The sequence below is a fragment of the Dysidea avara genome, chromosome 7, assembly GCF_963678975.1.
Source record: "Dysidea avara chromosome 7, odDysAvar1.4, whole genome shotgun sequence".
Taxonomy (NCBI): Eukaryota; Metazoa; Porifera; class Demospongiae; order Dictyoceratida; family Dysideidae; genus Dysidea; species Dysidea avara.
The window spans coordinates 4,138,987-4,164,606 of NC_089278.1; the positions used below are offsets into that span (position 1 = coordinate 4,138,987).

Consider the following 25,620-nt stretch of genomic DNA (forward strand, 5'->3'; position numbering starts at 1 on the left):
AAAAACCAGGAAGATACAATGAAAAAACCAACAGTGTGTAACAATTATGCAATTGAGATTAGCTAATAAAAAACGACTACTTGCCACGCTTACCAGATAAACCGCTTGGGGTAACGCTTTGAAAATCGCTGTACAGATGGAGTAATCATCTTAGAAAGGCTCTTCAATGGTGTAGAAGAATCAGACTTAAAGCCACGGAGTTATAACACAAAATCCAACTTGGTGTAGCAAGTGCGAGATACTCTAATCTAATCAAAAACAGCCAAACTGTAAAAAAGGGTGCGGCCTCCAAAAAAGCCAGGGTGAAAAAAGATGTGAAATCCAAGGTGGCAGCCAAGAAATGGCTGTGATGGTAGGTTAATGGCAAAAATTTAATAACGACAATTCAGGCAAATTTGTGTTGCCTCTTCCAAGTTTCACTAGGATTCGGCACCAAATTTGCCTGAATTGTCGTTATTAAATTTTTTTGCCATTAACCTACCATCACAGCCATTTCTTGGCCGCCACCTTGGATTTCACATCTTTTTTCACCCTGGCTTTTTTGGAGGCCGCACCCTTTTTTACAGCTTGGCTGTTTTTGATTAGATATCACTTCTTTTTGTAATTTCATGCCCAAAGCCAGCCTATGGCCAGCTTTAAGTATTTCTTTTTAATTTGTCTTTATTTATTACAGAGAGAAGATTATTACGTATGAAGAAGATTTTAATGATTTGTTTAGCTACATGTGCATTTAGGCAATAATTTACAAACATAATTGTGTTGATTGATCATAAAAATAAGTCACACAGGTTGAACTGTTCGCAGCTGAACACTCTACAGGGAAATGTGTATGTAGTTCTACAGGGAGCCTCACAATGTAACTGCTCTTTGACAACATAGTGAATGATTTGTAGTTGAATTCACCACACGGTGGCTTATTTTTAGCTGAAACACTCTACGAAATATAGCTGAATTTCCAGCTGATCTCTCTACAAGGTGACTTGTTTCTAGCTGATATCTCTACAGGGTGATTTGTTTCTAGCTGATCTCCCTACAGGGTGATTTGTTTCTAGCCGATCTCAACAGGGTGAATTGTTTCTAGCTGATCTTTCTACAGGGTGACTTGTTTCCAACTGATCTCTCTACAGGGTGACTTGTTTCTAGCTGATCTCTCTACAGGGTGACTTGTTTCTAGCTACACTCTCTACAGGGTGATTTGAAATGTGGTTGAACTTCCTATTGGGTGACTTGATCAAGCTGATCTCACTACAGGGTGATTTGTTTCTGGCTGATCTCTCTCTCTACAGAATGATTTCTTTCTAGCTGATCTCTCTACAGGGCTACTTGTTTCTACTGAGCTCTCTACAGGGTGACTTGAAAAATACTTGAACTCTTGCAGGTAACAATTACCAGTAGCTTGCCTAACTGATCTCTCTACAGGGAGATTGTTTCTAACTGAATACTGTACAGGGTGATTTATTTCTAGCTGTTCTTTCTACTGAGTGATTTATTCATAGCTGGACTCTCCATGGAGTGACTTGAAAAGTAGTTGGATTTTTACAGGGTGACTTGATCATGCTGATCTCTCTACAGAGTGCCTTGTTTCCAGCTGATCTATTTATAGAGTGATTTTCTAGCTGATCTCTCTACAGAGTGATTTGTTTCTAGCTGATCTGACTTATTTCTAGCTGAACTCCCAGGGAAGAGCCTATGAAAATGCAATGGTAAACCATGAAATTTCATGTAGTTTTCATGGACACTGCCTATAAAAAAATTGACAATTCATGGACACTGCCTATGAAAATTGAAAAATTCATGGACACAGCCTATGAAAATTTGAAAATTCATGGCCACTGTAACCATGAAAATAATTTTCTTGTGCCATGAAATAATTTGTCGGTAATATGAAATTACCATGAAATCTCCACTTTTCATGAGTATTTCATGGCATGGATATTACCATGAAAATAATATCAATGAAATGATTTTCATGGCACTTTATGGGGATTATTTTACTATTCATGGATAATCCATAGGTATTTGATGGCATTGTTCTCTGGTAGTGCTACATGGTGACTTCATTCTATCTGATCTCTCTACAGGGTGACTTGTTTCTAACTAATCTTTCAACAGAGTGATTTGTTTCAAGCTGATCTTTCTACAGGGTGATTGAAATGTAGCTAATCTCACTACAGGGTGACTTATTTCTAGCTGATATTTCTACAGGTGATTTTTTTCTAGCTGATTTCTCTACAGTGTGACTTCTTGCTTGCTGAACTCTCCACAGGGTGACTTGTTTCTACCAGATCTTTCCACAGGGTAATTTGTTTCAAGCTGATCTTTCTACAGGGTGATTTGTTTCAAGCTGATCTTTCTACAGGGTGATTTGAAATGTAGCTTATCTCTTTACAAAACTAACTGTTCTCTCTACAGAGTGAAAGCACACTCAAAGTGATATACGTATGTCACTTATACAATGGCTGCTCAGGATTTGCTGATACGTGACTGGATTAGGCAAAATCAACCATTATGGGTGCAAGAGTCAAAACTGAGATAACACCAGTATGAATTGCTGCACTATCAGGCTAACAATTTCCACATCAAACTTTCCTTCAATTTGTCGGGTTAGCTTTTGGTAGACTGCTTTCTGGCAGCCTGTATAACCACGCCAGATGTCTGTACAGGTCTGTGAACACCAGGGAAATGCTGTGGAGGGTTCAAATTCCCTGGACAGACGAGCAGGGAGCTGAATGTATGATGTATGTCTGTTTTGTGAGATTTCAGTATATTTCCTGCCTATGATGACAGGCTGCTTTGTGGTCTGATTCCTTCAATTACCATCCTCATCCTATCTCTTGCCCACCCTGCCACCTCCAACCCTCCGCCCCTTTTTGAAGACTCGCGATACAGCAACACTGGTGAAAAAAACTATCTAATATGAATTGCTTCATCTTTGATGAAAAATCCATAAGCATAGCTGCCAAGGCCAGTCACTAACAATGCTTTAGATAATTAAAATATGTTTTTCTGTGAATCAACAATGCACCTATATGGGTGATTTTCTAAAATCCAGCCACATATATGGTCTCCAAAATTCTTTGCAGCTGTGGTGTGGTATAACTATTACCTATACCACTTTAATACCTCAGATCAAAGGAAAGCACAGGTTATGTTTCACATATTGCCTTGACCACAGGCCTTTGATACTGAGGCATTACAAAGCATTAGTCCCTTTGATTCCATATATTGAGCTGCTTAAAAGTTTTACACTGTGGGTTTAAATTAGCATAGTCTCTAATATGTTATGTAGTTAGGCTAAGTGTTCTCTCAGCATTTAGCATTCATAGTTTAGCTGCTAGGCATATGATGTGGGGATCATTTTTCCACACAGCACATTTCAGACATGTGACAAGATGGTTCAGACATTCTCAAGGTCAGTAACCTATTCTCTTAAGTACTTACCTTAAATACCTTTGCCTACTTTTAGCATCCTTAATGGGGTTATATAGCTAGAAATGGTACCATTAAAACCAGTGAAACCTATAATTGCTTTTCTTTGAAAAGTACAATGCTCCCTCAATTATCTGACCTTTGACTCATCTGAACACTTGGTTATTTGAACAGTAGAAATGATTGTTCTATTAGAGTATTTTGCTTAAGGCGTGCATTCTATGCAGTCCCTTGAATAACTCAGTGTCACTGGGCTTTCCTTAGATCTGAGGTGTGAAAGTGGTACATACATACATATATACATTACTTGAGTTGTTATCAATGAGAACTTTATTCCTGCATAGGCAGTAAGTCCTAGAGCAGCACCTGTGCCCAACATAACAAGAAATACTCCCACCTATACAATAAATCAAACATGTGAAGTGATATACCAAGCAGAAACTTAACTACTCACCAGTCCTACCCCACATCGAGACTGCATGGGATCACATTTGAAGAAAGCTCCTGCACAATACAAAATCATTAGGACGTAACCAGTGATAAGAAGTGCTGGTACAACTACGCTGACATCATCAACGAGACCTTGAATAGTTATCGATGTAAAACCATACATTAAATCTCGAGAGGTCCTGTTTTGGAATGGAACTATTCTTCCTTCATTATAATCTATCACATACTAAAAGCAGCAGATAGGCAATAGAACACCACTGTAGTGCAGTTTCCTACCTCATAATAAACTTCTTTCCACCTCTCCAACAATCCCAATGTGTCAATGTGACTAATGTTAATGCCATTATACAGGAGATTATTTCTTACAACATCTGCTCCACCCAAAAACATATCGGTTCTGAATGCACGTAACTGATCCATAGTATTGTCATTTCCCTGATATCCTGCTACTATCTCTGTTGGTGTGATGGCACCATTGTTTACACCTTTGCAGATGCTAACATTACGAAACAAATTACTATCCGCTTCAACATATTCTGAACTTTCCTGTAATACAAATATCACTGTACTTTGCTAAGACAAATGACATCCTTACCGGACATCCTTCTTGAGAAAAACAGTTTTTCCCAACATATCCTTCAACACCTAATCCACTGAAACCCTGTATTTGTGTACTAAACATTATACTTTAAAATGTAATATAAAGTACCTGGATAAATAATGGGTCATAATTTGATTCATTCGGGTTATTTCTCATACATTCAACAAACTGTGTATAATTAAAATTGGACCAAGTCAAATTCTCAGGCATCTCAGGACAATATGTTGGTCGTGCAACCACAACAGACTCTGGAGGGTTTTGTAAAATTGATCCTTCCCAATAACAATCCAGTATAGTAAATATTGGACAAGTGTGAAGTGTATTCATTATCCGATCAAAGTCAGGCATTCCAGATGGTGGAAATGGGAAATAGGCACACAAATCTCGAAATGTGTATGTCCTGCAACAATATATTAAGTACAACGACCAAGTATTTACTTACAGCAACAACAAAAAGTACATTGTATAGATCATATCAACCAGTAGTGACAATCAATTTTTTTTCTTTTTCTCGCTTGCAAATGAACCCCAAAGTGTATTTCATGCATACACCTGTATACCATGGACTTAACCTTGGGAACCTGTATTCCGTGGAATACGGAATAGCAGAATTACGGAATAAGCGAAAATCACATTCTAAACTTTTTGCTATTGTTTATAGCCTCTATAACGTTTTAATATACATTCCTCACCTCGTAGAGAACACAATCACGATGGCACCGATCCTCAGGGCAATCTTTAAATAAGATATGTACAAAGCTATCATCACTCTAAAACAATCTAACTAAGTTAAACTACCATCAAATACACTTCACTATACAATCTCTAGAAAACTAGAAGTTCTTTGTGCTATACTTGCTCATACCAGCTGCCACACACGAGTAACTGCCTGAATTTATTAGAGTTATATACGAAGTGTTAGGGCCGAGGTTGGAGCTCTGATGTTGGGAGCTGAAAGCAATATTTATCCTCCGAATTTATTTGAAACACTTTAGGCAATGGTAACAGAGTTATAAGAAAGGTAAGATTATTCCATGCATGCAGGGTAGCTACCTAGGGGGTGGATTGTTTTGTCCTAAACTATTCGGCCAGTTAGCTAACTAGCTGCTCGTGTGTGACAGTTGGTATGAGCAAGTATAGCAAAAAGAACTTCTAGTATTCTAGCGATTATGTAGTGAAGGGTATTAACAGTATAGTTTAGCTTAGTTAGATTGTTCTGGAGTGAATAGCTTTGTGCGTATCCTATTTAAAGATCGCCTGAGGATCGGTGCCATCGTGATTGTGTTCTCTACGAGGTGAGGAATATATATTAAAACGTTATAGAGGCTATAAACAATAACAAAAGTTTAGAATGTGATTTTCGCTTATTCCGTAATTCCGTTATTCCGTGGAATACAGGTTCCCCTTAACCTTGTCAGAGCAGCACAAAGTTTTGATTTGCAGGTAGCACATTAATGGCTTTAATCTATAATTTTGCACCGTGATTTCAACAGTTGAAGTAGACAGATTAACTCTAGGAAAGCTTTATGTATTGTTCTCGGTATGATAGGGCTATGTAATGGGGAAGAATAACAAAGGGAAAAGTTACTTTGCTAATTAGTAAGTAGTACGGATCCAGTTGTTTTATCATGCAATTATATAAACTTCTAACAACTGAGGAGGAGGGGGTGCAATACAACAAAGTGAGCCATGGTTCATATAACCCACATAAAAACAGCCAAGCTGTGAAAAAACGGTGCAGCCTTTATAAGCTTGGATTGTGAAATCAAAGGTGGCAGCCAAGAAATGGCTGCAATGATATTAATGAACATAAATTTTTATAATGCATAGCTACAGTCATCATTTATCATTGCAGCTATTTCTTGCTTAGATTTCAAAACTTTTTTCATCCAAGCTTATAAAGGCTGCACCATTTTTTTCACAGCTTGGCTGTTTTGCGTTAATTTCACTTCTTTTTGTACCTTATAAAGCCTCAAAATCAGCTAACTGTATAGTGGGAAATTTTTGAAATGTTAAATTTTCGAAAAATTCTAAAATAACAATGCATTGTCAAATTTTTTTTGCAATTTATCAGAAATAGCTGGCTAGCAATATATATTACATTTTTCCAGTGATAATATCAAAGAAAGTACAGTTAGACCTTTAATTATCTGACCCTCATTTATCCGAAATTGTAAATGACTGTTCTATTATAGTATTAGTGTGTGTTCTATTAGAGTATTTAAACAGTGCTCTGTATATAATGTAATGTATGGGTTTCAGTTATCCAAATAGTTTGCTTATCTGAACACCTTTTACCATTACCTGAGAACATTGGGGTTTAGATAACTGAGGGTTAACTGTATAGCTATAAACGAAGTTCAAGTGCACGCAAGCATGTTTTCTAATTTATTAGTTAGCTATAGGCTTCATGTGTAGCTAGGTACTGGGCCACTAGAAGATTAACACAATTCAAGCTAGCTATATCACGAGCAAGCACGAATGATACCATGATGAGTCTTGAAGCCTATTAGAGCTCAAGAGAATCATGATCATTATCCTAGCCTGAGTGAAATGACCAAGAAAGACAGCAAATATCAGTGCACGAAATAACTTTTTAGACATGTGCTGACACACTGTCAGGACAACATGAAAGTTGAGTGGACATAAATCAATTTGTCCGGACATTTAATATTTTGTGTGTTTCTCCTTTCTTGTCAAATTATTTGTTTTAAGTATTGGGGTCACCAATGCACTGTACAACTGATTATTACTTTTCACTCACTAACAGTGACAAATCAGAAAAGCACAACATTTTAGTGCTCTGGTCACATATAAGAGGTCCTATAAATTCAGTGCCGTTACAGGAGCATTTGTAGGAAAAGACTCAAAGGAGAATTATCTCAGTAGTATAATAGCTACGTAGTCAAATTTTACTATTGCTGCTATGAAATAGTGCCTCGATTAAAATGAACATGAATTGTAAAAAATGAACTCCATTCTATATAGCTCAAAATGCAAGTTGAGTGTACAGATGAATACCACAAGTAAAAGCTAGTAATGGCAAACAGGTTATAAGTGCATTTTTTCCAAGTAACCAAGTCAATAGGCTGGCACAACATGTGCACTATAATCTGTTGGTGTCTTGGGCATGGCTTTGTGGTCACACCACAAACCATAAACACATAACTCAATTACATGCCAATGTCACTATGTCTGGCCTTCCTCATAGTAGGGTTTCCAATGTAAAAATTCGACTTCTTCAAAATAATTTGCTAACTGCTGCTACATGTTGGACTAACTCTTACTTGAATACAGCTGCAGTGGTAATAAATTCCATTACCTTCTTGGGATAGAATATCTGTAAAATCCGACATTACGAACTGTAACTCTCAGAAGCTTTGATCCTTTATCGCAATACTGGAGTTCAACCTTCCTCTATGAGTAAACCTTCACTTAAAAGCATTGGTAGTTTGATTGGTGAGGTAGGTTTCCTGTCGCTGCATCATTTGAGCATGATTTTGGGCTCTAAAAACGGGTTTTCGTCTACGAACACCAAACGATTGATAGCCCAAACTTCCTCACACCACAGTAGTAATCATCCATTGACAAAGAAGTCACATACGAAGTTTGGTTAAGTTATGACATCTCTAACCATCTGGGTGAGCGTGATATAGGCAAAGTATAACTTATATTGAAGTTATCGTCGCTGCAATTCAGCTACAAAAGCACTTAGCCTAGTTCAATCAGGCTCATGGCTTGGGTGTGGTCAGTAATGATACACTGCCTACATTTATTTGTTTATTATTACTGGGCAGGAAATATTTGTATTGAGGGATAAAATCACAGTTGTCGTAGCACTGCATAAGACATCAAGTGTTTAGATGGCAGAAATCACGCGAGCTTAATTGTAATTTCCTTAGTGCCATTAAATTTTATTTTACGATTCCTAACGACAATAACCTCACTTCTAGTCGTACTTTAGGGATCATACAGTTATTTTACATCAAGATTTCTATTTTAAAGCAGTTGAGTGGGCAAGTTATGTTGTCAAGGTGTGATTTCCGGCTAATTTTGCCCTATATCATGCTCACCCAGATGGTTAGAGATATCACAACTTAACCATACTTCGTATGTGACTTCTTTGTCAATGGATGATTACTACTGTGGTGTGAGGAAGTTTCGACTATGAATCATTTTGTGTCCATAGACGAAAACCTGTTTTTGGAGCCCAAAATCGTGCTCAAATGATGCAGCAACAGGAAACCTACCTCACCAATCAAACTACCACTGCTTTTAGGTGAAAGTTTACTCACAGAGGAAGGTTGAAGTTCAGTATTGCGATAAAGGATCAAGGCTTCTGAGAGTTACAGCTCGTAATGTCGGATTTTGCCGATATTTCGATTGATTTCTACCCCAAGAAGGTAATGGAATTTATTGCCACTGCAGCTGTATTCAAGTGAGAGTTAGTCCAACATGTAGCAGCAGTTAGCAAACTATTTTGAAGTCGAATTTTTACATTGGAAACCCTACTTATAGCCTACTATCACACTCTAAACTCAGTGCTATACCTTGAAAGGACATTGTTTCCGGACAAATTCAATTATGGCCTGACAACTACTGTAGTTGACTGGAAATTGTCAGTGACCGGACTGTTATTTCGTGCACTGAAATACATATATATTTAAAGTAGCTAGCTATGTACATGATCAACACAACCATTGTTAGCCTCCTCCATGAATCTTTCTAGTTAATTATCTACGATGTGGCATAGTAAAGAGGAAATGTTTTGAAAATATTTTTTCAAACTTCCAAATCAAACACTCTTTTTTGCAGTATGGCTGACTTTTGGTTTTTTTTACTCATATCTCTTCTTATCTATACAGACACAGTGATGATTACTAAAGACAGACTTGTAAATGTATTATATTGCATGTTGTATTTTTTATTCAATATTTAATATTATTGTAATATTCTATTGTACCATGGTGCATGAGTAGATCAAAGTGTGCCGCCATGGTCCAACTAAGATACACCACTGGTTGTTAGTTAGACCATGCTTAGCTGGCAGTTTGAACACGGAGTCAAAGTGAGGTGTTAATGACACAGCGCCAGGTAAGCAAATATAGTTGGCTTCGCACTAAGTACTGCAGGAGCAAAGGAATGAATCTATGCTTCAACCATAGCTTTAACTAGCTTCTATTGCTACAGTGCACTACGTAGTACAGGGTAGACTATACTCGTGTTTACGTAACTTTACTCTAATAAATTAGTGCATGCACGACTTGTGACTTGTAAGGAAGAGGAGTAGCAGCAGTATTACAAGAGAGAATGGGTATAAGAAGCTATTTTCAGCACAACCCGTGAGTCCAGTCTGCCAGTGTGGTGAGTCATGGTACAAGCCAGTTATATCACGTTTACTCGTATGATATCATAGTTAACACTTGTCCTCGGCTTCGCCTCGGACTCGTGTAATAACTACGATATCATACTCGTACCGTGATATAACTAGAACTTAGACCACACACTATTTAGGGCTTCTAACAGAACAAACAACCTAGAAATCCATTGGTAGATCTGTGAAATTATAAACGTTTACCATAAGTAGATTTAAACTATAATCAATCCTTATGGTTATTGTTGAAGTAGGGATTCCTCAAAACTGATACGTGCCACTTAAAATTCTGCCTTTAAAAATCATCCTAGAAACATCTTATGCAACGAAAATCACCTTTATGGAATGATATTAGTCCATCTAACATCAAATACAGCATTAAAAACAAGAAGACACAGGCAGTAGGGTATAGAATTTTAAAAAAAATCACTGAAACTCGAATTTTTGTCTGCTGCCTGCCTGCCTGCCTGCCTGCCTGCCTGCCTGCCTGCCTGCCTGCCTGCCTGCCTGCCTGCCTGCCTGCCTGCCTGCCTGCCTGCCTGCCTGCCTGCCTGCCTGCCTGCCTGCCTGCCTGCCTGCCTGCCTGACCACAGTCGCAAGGTTGGAGGCCAAATGAAGCAGCATTTGGTCACCATTTTATGCCACAATAACAAAATCACCAGTGGGATATGCCTTTAGGGATTCTGACAAGTTTTTGCCCTCTGCGCCTTGTCTTTCCTTTTATCTTCAATCAGCCTGGTCATCTTCTTCCAGATGCAATAAAACCATACGGAGACTTTCCTTGAGCAGCATATGTAGATGCCACAAACTTGCTGTATGCTATAAAAAATAAAATAAAAACTAGTATATTAACCATCTCAGCGAAAACCCGTCTAGTTTACACAACTCCGAATTTCTTTTCATTTTCTCAGCATTATCTGCATTGTCCAAGGAATGGTCACCAAAGTTTCAGTCAATTATGGTAAGTAGTTTTGGAATTACAATGCTAGACAGTAGGGAGAGCAAGGAAATTGATTTGTACAACGACTATACTAAAAATAAACTACAGACGCTTAAATTCGCAGCCATAATTTCCATTTGGATAAGTCCACAGAGTTGAGATTTGGCTTACAATGTTCACCATGGATTGGCAGATTGACCAAGGTATAGTTTTAGCCCAGCAGTCATTTGCGCATAGGTGTGTGAAGGCAGTTTACTGAAAAAATGGTGACAATTTTGTTTACGTCTACTGCATCGTAAGCAAACTACGTGACATGCAAACTGTTGGGGCTACAAAAACAAAACAAAGATATTCGAACTCCCCATGAGTAGGTGAATAAGATGTAGGTTTAATCGACTTAAGACTTTCTTTCCTGAGTAACGGCTTGATTACAACTTGCATAAAATTTTCTTTGTAACACACGTAATTTCACCGATTTTTAAAAATTTTCTTTTTCTCAAAATGCATGCTTGTGCGAACTAGACAGGTTTTTGCTGAGACGATCACAATTATTAATTTAAAACTGAAGTAGGGATCCAAGTAATAAAAGTAGTGAAACAAGAGATGAATGATGGTATTACAGCATAGCTTGATGAAAAATAACTACATTGGCATGTTATAACAATCATTTTGTTTAATGCCAAAGAAGGGATTTTCCCACCAAGCTATGCTGTAATACCATCATTCATCACTTTTTTCACTACTTTTTATTGCTTGGATCCTTCATTTTTAAATTAATAATTTTTAGTATTTATTTATAAAGTAGAAATTAAGTGAGGTAAACAACAAAGATAGCAGTAGTTCAGTGGTTAAAATGTGGATAGTCCCTGACAAAAATTCTTTTTGACATTTCTTGTGCACTTTTTTTTACCCCGTGATGACTGCTCTATTACAGTATCTCAATCCTGCAATTTTACACTTGTTTATTTTTCCTTTATAACTCTGTAGCTGTACCTCTATTGTTTTTCAAACCAACAAAAGGCACTCCTATGGTGATTAGCCTATGTACACACCGATTTCCATGTTTGGTTTACCTTGTAGCCATGACAAAATTTTGATCTTTTTATACAAATAAATATTCATAACTCCATGGATATTTATCAGATTCATAGCAAAGTTAGAATGTTAATTCACCTTTATACACTCTTCATTTGTGCTGACGGTTGTGGCAATTGAGCTTGCGCTGAAGTTTGTGGCAATTGAGTTACACATTTGCATTCTATAACAATATTTGCAAAGTGTGTGAAACAAAATTGAAGCCCCTGTAGACACTTTACAACTTAAGGGGGAAGAAATATTAAAAATTGAAATTTTAAACACCCATATCTCGCAAATAGCTGGTACGAATTCAATCAAATTTCTGTGCATCCTACCCTTCCTGGAGGACAGCTATGATGCAAAAAACGGTGTGCTTTGGAGAAGGGTACATGAAGCTATGCATGCATGAAAAAGTCATTTTCTTTCTTCCTGTCGACTCACATTGTGGCATGCTGGCATTCTTAGCCACATGACACACTGTTATGTATCTTGATTTGTAACACTTTCACATCTCAGATCAAAGAAGCCGCCCAGGCTACATTTTGTATATAGCCCAGCTAGCTGGGCTACATATGAAATGTAGACCGGTATCTCGTCATCTAGAAAGTGGGCGTGACCCGTACTTACGCAAACTAAAAGTAGGAGTAGCCCTGAGGCTGTTGAGAGAATTAGTGGAAAATAATACTGTAGACACACTATAAAACAGTTGAAAAGATACTTCTGTGGGTAATGTGTTGTTTAAAGCAATTTGTTAAAAATCCGCATCCTTAGGAATGTTTAGTTGTGTATTTTGAGAATTGCAGAGGGGGGTGAATTACTAAATACGGTTATTCAATAAAATTTACAAAAAAGTACACAAACAAGTGCAAGAAAAAATTAGGAATTTTCCATGTAAGGCTAAAGTAGGGATTAAAATGCAATCATTAAATTCAGTTGTGTTTTGTCTCAGCGGCTTGTTGCAGTGCTTTTTATTGCTGCAGTCCCTACTCATATGGAAATTCCTAATTTTTTTCTTGCACTTGTTATTATTAACACTTTACAGTGACCAGCACTGAAGGTCTGACAGCAACATGTGCTGCAGCCTTAGGATTACCTAACCTAATTTCAGGACTTAGACTTAATGATTTGACTTAATGGCTGATAAGGTGGAACAGAAAAGGGCCAAAGTAAGGAAAAAATCCCTCCAACCCCAGGATTCGAACTGCAGGTAACCCAACGTTTAGTCGGGGCCACACTCAGTTTTCCTCCAGGAGGGATGGATTTTCTTCCTTAAACCTAAAGTATTTATTATTAACACTTTACTTTTTTCTTCCCAAATTGCTGAACTTTCAAAGCCAATGAGAGAACTACTCAGCAGCAAATGAGCCTGGAACTGGGGGCAAGCTCAAGAAGAAAAAAAATAAACTCGCTCAGAAGGGAGATGTGACATAGTACACACACTAATTACAAAGAAGCCTGCAACACACACTGTTTACTGTGTATGCATAATTGAGTTGTGTTGTACCCTGTATTCATTGCCATTGTTATATCGCTAATAAAGACTGATAACTATATAATTCCGTGACGCTACTAAGTGCCTATCTCATAAAAGAGCTCTCCTCTCACCTGTTTTAACGGCTAAAGACAACTCGTACACAAATGATGTTGTAACATGTCACCAGTATCGCTGCATATGATCTTCATTTGTGGTCCCAGCACTATTCAACAAGGATCAATTAGTAGAGTGGTTCCACAAGCCTCTGAAAACTCGTATCACTAATTTCCACACCAAAGTATACGGGATTAACAGCTAATCAAAAGTGATGTCAAAATACATTGGAACCTATGGAAAACAGGCTGTTAGTACTCCAGTAAAGCCATACAAGAAGCCAAAAAGTGCACCGCATACTTTAGCCTTATTGAAAATGGGCTATTCATTTTAAAACCAAGGAAGGAAACATAGCTTCTGCAAAAACATCTGAATATAGTTATCTATGCATGCATAGAAACCTTACTACAAGTCATGAATGTATTTGTTTGTGCATCATGGTTTGCTGCTCAAAATGTCATGCCCTTTGTAACTCTCACATCTTGACAGCAGCATCAGTAAGGGGAAAAACTGCATGTGTAAAGACTGCATAATATCACTTACCACATGAATACATGATAGTACTGAGGGCTACATAGCTACATATATTTCTGGCTTATCAGTTATTGTGACACGACAGCCATGTAGCTAGCACTAGCTATACATTTTTTGTAAATTATATAAAAATCAGCACAAGTTTACTTATCTGTTTAAATAAATGCACTCAAGAATGTTAGAGTACAAAACTTCAGTTATTAAGCTTAAAAAGCATTGCCCACATGCCATTTTCTAACATTATTAGCTATGTATATTCAGTTGTCGGTTCGCAGTACTTAGTCACTTCCATGCATGCCCGCATACAGTAGATACTGTACATGGATTGGCACTGCTGTTATGCACAGCAGTGTGCCTGACAAAATTGAGTTAATTTGTTCATGAATTTTTGGGTCAGGCCTCCTGGGAATACAGTTACAAAGTTAGCCATACTGGGATATAGTGAATGTTTTTCATTAGTACAGTTAGCTAAACATGCACTTTAACATTCTACGTATATTAGTGTTCAGTCCATATTCCAGTCCACAGTCCAGTACATGGTCCATAGTCAATCTTTTACACCATCCCATTAACAGCAGATACAAAAGAACCACCTGTTGATAAAACAATGCAGCAAACACCACTAACTCCAATAAGGACAAGAAAGCCATACTTCTGCAGACAGCTAGGGCTGTGGCTTCTGACTCAGATGGAACTAAGGAGGTCAACATTCGCATTCTTTTTGACGATGGTATAGTATGTTCACGTTGAGCTGAATCCTCAAAAACATTTAATAACTCATGGATGCAATTACACACGATCTTGAAATTTGGCTCATTTGTAGTACTGCTTGGCCCGCTAAAAATATTTCAAAATCTTGTTGTTCAAATGTTTGACATAATATTTACGGCCAATCAAAATTTTCACAATACATTTCCTATGGGAAGCCATATAAGTACAGCATCCATTACAGCCCTTTCCCGAACTTGTAATGGAGCCAAACCGTATGTGTCTGTTGTTGACACCTTTGCTGTTACCAATAATCATCTGGTTGGTTGAAATATTAACACTGTTGAGAAAAAATCCACTTTTAATTTTTAGCTGTTTTTCAGGATTCAGCTCAACGTGAACATACTATAGTTACATCCCTGAAACCATCAGAAGTAAGCTGGGTTCAAGGTCAATTAAAAGAGAAAAATTACATTTGAACACCTTCGGTGACAACAAATATCGAACACAGATGTGTGATGCAACTGAAGTTCTAATTAAGAAGGTTGGTGGCAATGAAGTAGTCAAAGTTGAGGTTCTCTGTTTTCCCACAATTTGCACACCTTTACCTCCTATTCTAGAGGTAAATCAATACCCATGCTTACGTGAGTTAGAATTAGCAAACAATTTTGCGGAAACCAGTAATGCCATTGATTTGCTACTTGGATCAGATTATTATTGGGCCTTTGTTACTGGGGAAGTGATACACACCAATGGAGGACCTACTGCTGTGAGCAGCAAACTAGGATGTTACTAACTGGTCCTACTGATGGCACTCATACTATGGCTACTCATGCTAACCTGTCCACATGTGAGGGAATACAACATCCAATAAGTTTCAAACAAGATTATGCTCTTTTGTCTTCCCTCAAGAGTTTTTGGGAGTTGGAACCAATAGAAGATACCAAGCAACCTAAGCTAAATCCTCCTGAAGAGATGTTTTTGACAAAGCTACGATTCTCAGGCACACGATATGAAGTTGGCCTACCTTGGACTAGAGATCCATTTGATGTACCTGATCATTATCAGATGTGTTTCAACAGACTGATGTCGCTGCAACAAAGACTCCTGAAGGAACCTCAAATTATGTCAGAATATGACCAGACCATTCGTGAGCAAATGAACAAGGGTGTTGTAGAAAAAGTGCCTGAAATCACAATGTTAAACCAGCAGCCACACAATCTTATCCACTACATGCCTCACCTTCCTGTAATCTGAAAGGAAAGAAGTACAACTAAAGTTAGAGTTGTCTATGATGGGTCTGCTAGGTCAGCTGGAAACAATTTATCGCTGAATGACTGTTGACAAAAGGGGCCTAACCTGGTACCCAAGTTGTTAAATGTTTTGATACAATTCTGCAATTAGCTTGTGGCATTAATTGCTGACATTAGAAGGCTTTTTTGATGATAGGGATAGATGAGGATGACTGTGATGTTTTACATTTCCTGTGGTATCAAGACTCTTTTAACCAAAACAGTGAAGTGGTACATTTAAGATTTACAAGGCTGTCTCTGTCCCTCACCTGCTATATTATGGGCAGTGATTGCTCAACACTGTGAAAAATATAAGGAACACCACTCAAACTTGACAGATAAGCTATCTCATTCCCTACATGTTGATGATTTAATTACAAGTGAAGAAACCATAGAAGGTGCTTATGAACTGTACCAGCAAGCCAAACAAGTGATGTCTGAAGGGGTTTTCAACTTAAGAAAACGCAACTGATGATGAGAATTAAAGCAAGTGAAACCACCCAGATTGATAAGGTACCCGAAAGACAAGACATTCCAAATGACAACATAACGTCAGAGTCAGATGATCAAGCTACTCTATCCAAATTGCTGGGCATCACATGGAACAGTCAAACTGATGAGTTTATGTTTAAGCTGAACAGTTTGAAGTTGGGTATTGATGAATCTGATGTCAGTAAATGGTCACTTTTAAGAATCATTGCAAGCATTTTTGATCCTTTGGGTTTCTTGAGCCCTTTTATCATCAGACTCAAAATGTTATTTCAAGTACTCTGTATCAACAAGATTTAGTGGGACAAACCATTAACTGGAGATGATTTAGCTTCTTGAACTTCTGTCTTGGCAGAGCTTCAGTTACTATCCAGTTGTAGAGTAAAACGGTGTTACTGTGATATCGGTTCAGAATTGAATTAGGTGGAACTTCATGATGCCTCTGAACAAGCCTATGCAGCTATTTTTTTGTACTTGTGGTCAGTCTACTCTGATGGTCATGTAAGCACTCGTTTGATACTTTCCAAGGCAAGAGTTGCACCCACTAAGAAACAAACCCAGGCCCGTAGCCAGGAATTTTGAAAGGGGGGTTCTTTTTGACCAAAAGTGGACCTTTACTTGCATGATGATTAATAAAGGTACTGAGACTGGGTGTGCGAAGCACACCCAATCTAGGGGGGTCTGGGGGCATGCCCCCCCAGAAAATTTTTTGAAAACAGATACTAAAAGGTTGAATTTAGTGGCATTTCAGTCAATAAAATTAACAATTTTTTTAGGTAAGCTGAAGACCAGCTGTATGAATGATATCTGGAAAAATATCTCTACTGCTACTGTAATTATACCATCTGCACATACATGTGTCTAAATATAATATATTGGAATGTCACAATGAATAAGAATGGGAAAGATTGAGCACTCTGCCATGATCAACAGGGGCAGTGTAGCAGAACAAATGGTGTCTTAAACAATGAAATGTGACCGGATTTGACAAAACCAGGCTTTCACACACATCCATTTCTTCAACTTTAACCGCTTGTAACTTGACCTCTCAGTAAGCTATTGACCTACAATTTTCACAAAAGTGTTTCACTGCATTAAATAATAACAGGTCAAACTTTGAAAGTGATAGCTTACTCCTATACTGAGTTATGGTCCTTTAAAGTCGCAAATTTGGATGTGTGTGGAAGCCTGGTTTTGTCAAATCCGGTCACAAATTTACATATTGCATGGAGTTGAAGCATGGATGCTATTCGTGGGCTCTGCATGGAGGGGCTTGTCCACCAAAATCTTATATTTTAATGAAAGCTCGGTTTAGACAATCTACATGTAAATTAAGTAGCTTTTAAAAGAAAATGTAATTGTGACTGTTCTATTAGAGTGATTGTTCTATTAGAGTGGTTGACTGCTCTATTAGAGTATCTCGATCTTGCATTGCATTTAATGCAAGCACTGAATGAGTTACTCGGAGCACTTATTTTAGCTTCTTATTATAGTGGTATCTAGTAAACTGTAGCTAATGGACTTTTGCTCCTGAAAATTTGGACTTGTATACTAAAATTGTGGACCTTTTTGCTAAAATTGTGGACCTTTTACTGAAATTGTGGACCTTTTTTCCAAGAGGGCGGTTCTTCAGAACCCCCCGAACCCCCCCTGGCTACGGGCCTGAAACCATACCAAGACTGGAGTTGCTGGGAGCCCTGATTCTTTCATGCTTAGTTAACACTGTGTCACCCTTGATTCCTCAGATCAAGAATATTTACTGTTGGACAGACTTCATGACTGTACTGCACTGGATCAAAAACAACCAATGTTATAGGCAACATGTACAGCACAGGGTAGGTGAAATAAATCAATTAACACCTAATGCTATCTGGAGACATTGCCCTGGCATTAACAACCCAGTAGATCTGCCATCTAGAGGTGTCAAAACTGAACATTCGATTAATTCACATCTGTGGTGGAGTGGATCCTCCTTTCTTCAAGAACCTGACGGTAAATGGCCTGTAAATTCATTGGGTGAGGTTGCTGAATTAGTGAAGGCTGAGATGTTACGATATCCACCTGTTGTTATACATTCTTTGGTAAGTAATGTGTACTCAATCAACGAACACATGTACACTGGCATTGCTGAAGTGATGCAAGCAAACAACTACAGCTCCTTCACCTGTCTACTGAGAGTGACTGCTTTTTGAGATTCATTCACCATCTCAAGGTGCTAGTTACTGGCAATCCTGTTCTTACAACCTCAATCAACTTGCAAGCTGAAGATTTAACTCAAGCTGAACAAGTATGGATTTGATCTATTCAAAATCAAACATTTTACAATGAAATAAGATTCCTGAAACACAAGACTTATCCACAGCCAGTCACTATTAACTAATTTGGGTTATGAAAAACACCTTATTTGATGAAAAGGACTGTAGAGATTGGACTTTCTATATATAGAGCATTACGTCTTGTAAGGGCATGTGATTGTAATATGATTTAGCCACGCTGTTGTATTGTATTGTTGTAGTCATCCAATCCTTCAAATCCTAAGCTTAAGAACATCACAACTGGCGATGAGTTGGGGATAGTGGCTACAGTTGGACAACTGGGGAAAATCAAAGCCAGAAGAAGAGAAAATTTCGACTTACCTTGAGCGCATGAAATTGCAAATGGCGTCAAAGAGGAGAGGAAAGTGGCAGTGCTTCTTTCAGCAATTGGACCGAAAACGTATGTGACACTTCATGATCTGCTGGCCCCGAAAAGCCACATGAAGTGGAAATGAAGATTTTATTTGAAACACTGCAGAAACACTTCGAGCCACCATCTAATGTCATCTCCAAACGCTTTCATTTTTCATCAGCAGAGATCAGGGGAGTGTAGAGTTGGTAACAGAGTACTTAGCTAAGCTTCGTCGACTAGTGGCTAATTGCCAATTTACTGACTATCTGGAACAAGTGTTGTGAGACCGTTTCGTCTGTGGTTTGCACAGCAGTGGAATGAAGAAGAGTCTTTTGGCCGTGACTGATGAACTACCATTGAAGAAAGCAGTGGACTTAGCATTGGCTTATGAAGCAGCAGAAAAATCTACAAAGGACATGCAAGTCGGACAATCTGGTTAGGATTCCTCTGTGGACACAAAGTCTCTGGCTCGTTTTCTAGAGGAAGTAAATCATGCTATCGTTGTGGTAAGGAGAATCATAGTCCAAGTGATTGTCGATACAGCTAGAGATTACATTAGTGATAATTGTGGGAAGAGAGGCCACTTGGCCAAAGTATGTTGTGCAGAAACCAGACAGGAACAGAAGTCTAAGGGAGCCAAGTGGGTGGATGTCAAAAGTGAGTCTGGAGACCAAGAAACAATCTTGTCAGTTGATGCCATTTTCTGTGCCAGATTGCGTCCTTTAACGATTCAGTTAGAGCTTGATGGAGCCACGATGCTGTTTGAAGTCGACACAGGAGCTGCTGTCACTATAATTTCACAATGTACAAGACAGAAGTTTCTTCCACATGTCTGTTTGAAGCCCTCACAAGTGACCCTACAGACATATACTGCTCAACCAATGAAGGTATTAGGGGAACTACATGTCAATGTCAAATATGACAATTATGATGGTATACACAAACCGTTTGTGGTTGAAGGGTCAGGGCCAAACTTGATGGGCAGGAATTGGCTGCACTACATATGTTTGGATTGGCAGAGTTTGGGAGTTGCAGCAGTCACTGAGAACTCTAAGGTACTAGGTGATATGTTGACAAAATACAAAGAAACTTTTCAAGAAGGGTTGGGAACCATGAAAGATTTCCCAGCCAAACTTTCCTTGAAAATGGATGCTCAACCCAAGTTTTGCCGCCCCCATTCTGTTCCCTTTGCTTTGAAGGAGCCAATCGAGAAAGAGCTCAAACGCCTGGAATTAATGGGAGTACTGCAGCCAGTCAAATACAGTGAGTGGGCCACTCCGTTAGTAACTGTACCTAAGGCAGATTGAAATGTTCGATTATGTGGAGATTATAAAGTTACTTTCAATCCAGTCCTTAATGTGGACCAGTATCCACTACCTAAACGTCAAGAGTTGTTGGCCACACTTACAAGTGGCCTGAAGTTTACTAAATAAGATTTGTCGGCAGCGTATCAGCAGATGCTGCTAGATGAAGAGTCGTCAAAGCTAGTTAGTGTAAATACCCATTTGGGACTGTTTCGATATTGTCGATTAAACTTTCGGAGTTGCAGCAGTCCCTGCAATATTCCAGTGTGCAATGGACGCACTACTGCAAGGGGTTCCAAATGTCATTTGCTACATTGATGATGTGCTGGTGACCAGTCAGACTGAAGAAGAACATTTACAGAATTTAGAGTTTTTCATTTGTTGAAGGAGCAAGGAATTTGGTTGAAACTAGAAAAGTGTGTATTCTTACAGTCTGAAGTGGAATACCTTGGTTACTGTATTGATAAGAAGGGTATTCACACATCTCCAGCCAAGCTTGAAGCCATCCAACAGGCACCTACTCCTACTAACACAGCTGAACTGCAGTCATTTTTGGGTCTGTTAAATTATTATGGAAAATTCATCCAAATCTATCTACCATGATCCCATACATTGAATGCCCTATTACGTCAAGGAGCCCGATGGAAGTGGTCAACACAATATGAAGATTCTTTTAAGGAAGCAAAACAAGCTCTGTCGTCGGCTTCTGTTTTGGCTCACTATGACCTTGCCCTTCCCTTACAGTCGGCAGGAGATGCATCATGCTATGGTATTGGAGCAGTTTTGTCACACTGTTATCCTGATGGCACAGAGAAGCCCATTGCCTTTGTCTCCAGAAATCTATTACCAAATGAACGCAACTATGCACAGATAGAAAGAGAGGCACTCTCACTAGTGTTTAGCATCCAAAAATTTCACCAGTACATTTATGGTCACCAATTCACACTCATAACTGATCATCGTCCCTTAACAACAATTTTTGGTGACAAAATAGGTATTCCACCAGTGGCTGCTGCTGCTAGACTGCAACGTTGGGCTTTATTGCTGTCTGCTTATCATTATAATATTGTATTTAAACCAACAAAGTGACACGCTAATGCAGATTGTTTTTCACATTTACGTATTTCAGGGAATGGGACAGTAGGTAACCCAAGAGATGTGACTTTGTTTAACTTGTCACAAATTTTTTCCTTCCAGTGAACAAAGTAGATATGCTGTCAGCTCCCAGGACAGATCCCCTGTTAGGAACTGTGTTACGTTATACCAAAAGTGGGCGGCCTTAAGATGTTGCACCAGAGTTGAAGCTGTATTGGTCTAGGCATGACCAGCTCATAATTGAGAATAACATTTTGTTATGGGGAATGAGAATAGTACCAACCAGTCTTCATTGTAAAGTGTTAAAGGAGCTCCATGATGGGCACCATGGCATGAACAGAATGAAACAAATTGCAAAAAGCCATGTGTGGTGGTTCAACATTGATAATAACATTGAAACCACTAGTAAAGCATGTGGATCCTGTCAAGAAGTTCGCAACTCTCCACCTGAAGCCCCATTACACCCATGGATGTGGCCTTCTAACCCTTGGGTTAGAATTCATGTGGACTTTGCAGGACCATTTTTGAATAGAATGTTCCTTGTGGCTTATTCAAAATGACCAGAAGTAGTAGAAATGGGTACTGGTCCTGCTGCAGTCTCTGCGGCCAGAACTGTGGTGGAGTTACGACATATTTTTGCTACTCATGGATTACCACAACAATTAGTCTCCAACAATAGCCCCCAGTTTGTGTCAGAGCACAGTTTGCAGAATTTTTGAAACAGAATGGTATAAAAAAATTTCAGAAGTGCTCCGTTATCACCCTGCAACTAATGGATTAGCTGAGCGATTCATTCAAACCATGAAGAAAGCCTTGAAAGCTGCCAGGTCTGAAGGGAATTTACCACAGCAACTGGCCAAGTTCTTGTTGAGTTAGCGGACAACACCTCATGCAACCACAAAACAACCACTTTGTGAGCTGCTAATGGGACATTCACTTCGCACCAGGTTGGATTTGCAAGCCAGTTAGGGGTTCACAAGTTCTAGACCAGCAAGCTCGTCAAAAAGCCACCCATGACAGTCACTGTAAAGCTTGAGAATTCGTGGTGGGACAGAGAGCTAGTGCTAAGAATTTTTGTTCTGGGCCACATTGGATACCAGGAGTTGTAAGTGAGATTGTGGGTCCTCTGACATACTTAGTAAGACTTGAAGATGGGAGAGTTATTTGAAGACATGTGGATCACCTGTTGCAGAGAGGAAACACTTACAGTTCACCCCCTGTAGATGATGATCTGGTCATACCAAGTGATGCAAGTGACATTGCTGACAACACATTAGGAAATGATGCAGATGACACTTCCCATACACCGCCAGCCATTTCCAGGGATACAGATAATTCTATGGAACGTCGATACCCAAAACGGCTAAACCGCAAGGTTCCTCACAGATACACTTAATTGTTAAGGGGGAGGGAGTGTAGAGACTGGACTTAGAGCATTATGTATTATAAGGGCACAAGATTGTAATATGATTTAGCCACACTGTTGTATCGTATTGTTGTAGTCATTTAATCCTTCGAATCCTAAGCTTAAGAACATCACAAGGACAAATTAACAACTCTTTCTTTGATTAACAATAACAAGAATCCTTTACTGCTTCCTAATAAAGATCCCTTCATTAGACTATTGATTGAACATGCACACAAGAAAACCATAGTGGAGTTAGAGACACTTCGACCACTTTGAGAGAACAGTACTGGATACTGAAAGGCAGGCAAGCAGTGCGCTGTGTGGTACATTCCTGTGTGATTTATAAGAAAGTGGAAGGAGTTCTCTACTCAGTAGCTTGTTCACCTGATTTATATAGAGTATCAGAAGATCTTCCATTTGCCTATACTGAAGTTTAGAGTATCAGAAGATCCTCCATTCACCCACACTGGTTTGGACTTTGCTGGACCACTGTTTATTAGTGATGAGAAGTTGACAGACTCAAATGAGTTACAAAAGGTGTACATCAGTTTGTTTACATGTGCCTCAACCCGAGGAATACACCTTGAATTGACCAACAGCTTGGATGTTACATCATTCCTATTTGCTCTACGTAGATTCTCTACCCGACGTGGTATGCCTGCTACCCTAATTTCTGACTATGCCAAGAGCTTTAAGGTTGCTTCCAAAGAAGTTGGCAAAATAACCAGAAGTTTCTCATTACCTTACAAACAACAGAATTACATAGAACTTTATAGCTGAGAAGGCTCCTTGGTGGGGTGGTTTTTGGGAAAGAATGGTGCGTGGGGTCAAAAGATGCTTGAAGAAGTCTATAGGAAGTACCAACTTAAGCTTTGAAGAATTACGAACACTGGTTGTTGAAGTTGAAGCAGTGATTAATGCTAGACCTCTAACTTACGTTCATGATGACAGTGAAGGAATTGATCATGCTTCAACTCCATCTCACTTGATTTATGGAAGGAAGATTACCTGTTTACCGAACAGTAATTATTTTGAAGTGGTGAGTACCTATGAAACACTGACTTGAAGAGTGAATAGTCATAAAACCCTGCTTTGGAATTTGGTCAAAACCTGGAGAAGAGATTATCTATTGAATTTAAGAGAGTGTTATTCAGTTAAGCAGAGAGGTATCAAAGACTGTAACATTAGTGAATAAAACACGGGGAGTGTAATGAAAGTTAGATTTTGATTGATGTAACTATATGATGTAATGACTTGTGTGTGATGTAATGTACTGTAACGTATCACGTGTGGTTAGATTGCTTTAAAGAAAATTTGTAGTTGGAGCATTAGGGTGAGATAGAGCTACGTGACAAATTGTTGGGCAGTTAACACCCGAGTGGATCAAATCCAGTTAATTGTTACAACAGTGTGGCAAAGGCTACTATTAGCCTGAACCTGCTTTGGTGATTGAGGTCTATATACCTAAATATACACCTGGCAGCATGTTTGAAGTTTTACGTGATCATGGTATATACAAGGAGTATAGGGATCATTACATTTAAAGTCCCAAGGATCATTACTTGTGCATACTTCTGTTGAGTATTTTTGTAGTCCCTGCACTTATCCTGTAGTGGTCATGCCCTGTCTGCCTGCCTGCCACCTTCAGACAAGCATAACTTGATAACGGCTAAGGCTACGGGTTTGATTTTTCACTGTTCAACATAGCTTCATACCGACAGGTGCCTTTTGGCATACCACAGTACATACAATGCACACACCATGGACCCCCTTAGAGTCCCATTTCTTTTTGCTGACAGCCTAGGGTGTCAATTCACAGAAGCACATGTGATGACCTCCTTATGCTTGTAAATGGGAATCATCCATATATTTTATGAACACCCCCCCGTAGAGTTGTGAGCTGAAGTTTATTTGAGTGATTTCCAGCAAGCTAGTATAAAAAAACAAAGGACTAGTTTTGAATTAATAAAAGAATCTCACATAGCCGAGCTACATAGTACAGGCTAGCGGAATTCTGTGTTGAAGAGAAAAGGAAGCACCTCCAATGTAAGTATTTTTATACTGAATGTAGTCTTCCTTCATCAAAAAAATAACATGTGGATTTCATTTTAAATGTTGTCTGAGTACAAGGAACCACATATTGTATCACTTCAAATATAGTCACGAGCACCTTAAACTAGTAAAAGCACTGCATACACTTTAATCTGGCGGAGTCAGACTTTCATAGAATCCATGACCTGCATTATGGCTTATTGCAGCATCTGTTATTCATTATAGATTATAGGTTGTAATGGACATTTCCCGGGATCTTAAATGATATTTAAGGTGATGTTGTGGTCATTGTTGAGGATTCCAGGGTTCAACCCCTCACTCACATGAGGGCCTGGCTCTGCATGCCAGACGCTTGTACACTATAGAAAATACAGTACAAGTGTGTGGCGAGAGAGACAAATATAGTACACTATATTTGGTTCAATATCATGTCCGAGTGCCAATATAGCACTCAGCTGTAAACCACACCCTTGTGCTATTTTCCGTATTGCATTCTCTGTCATATGAAGAAGTTTGCTACATGGCATGGACATTATTTTGCTTAATCACGGAACACTGTAATTTTCACAAACTAACCTGCAGAACTAATTCACAGTGCTTTTGTTTCATTGT

General features: G+C 38.8%; 1 protein-coding gene across 1 annotated transcript in view; it reads right to left on the minus strand.

Annotated features, from left to right (window-relative positions):
- LOC136261344 (protein patched homolog 1-like) overlaps nt 1-25,620 on the minus strand; it is a 52,658-nt gene that overhangs the window by 9,131 nt on the left and 17,907 nt on the right. Inside the window, exons 2-6 of the mRNA XM_066055335.1 lie at nt 4,589-4,880; nt 4,475-4,540; nt 4,156-4,425; nt 3,884-4,105; nt 3,737-3,826 (exon numbers count right to left, since the gene is read on the minus strand). Coding sequence (XP_065911407.1) covers nt 3,737-3,826; nt 3,884-4,105; nt 4,156-4,425; nt 4,475-4,540; nt 4,589-4,880 — 940 coding nt within the window. The remainder of the gene's footprint in view (nt 1-3,736; nt 3,827-3,883; nt 4,106-4,155; nt 4,426-4,474; nt 4,541-4,588; nt 4,881-25,620) is intronic.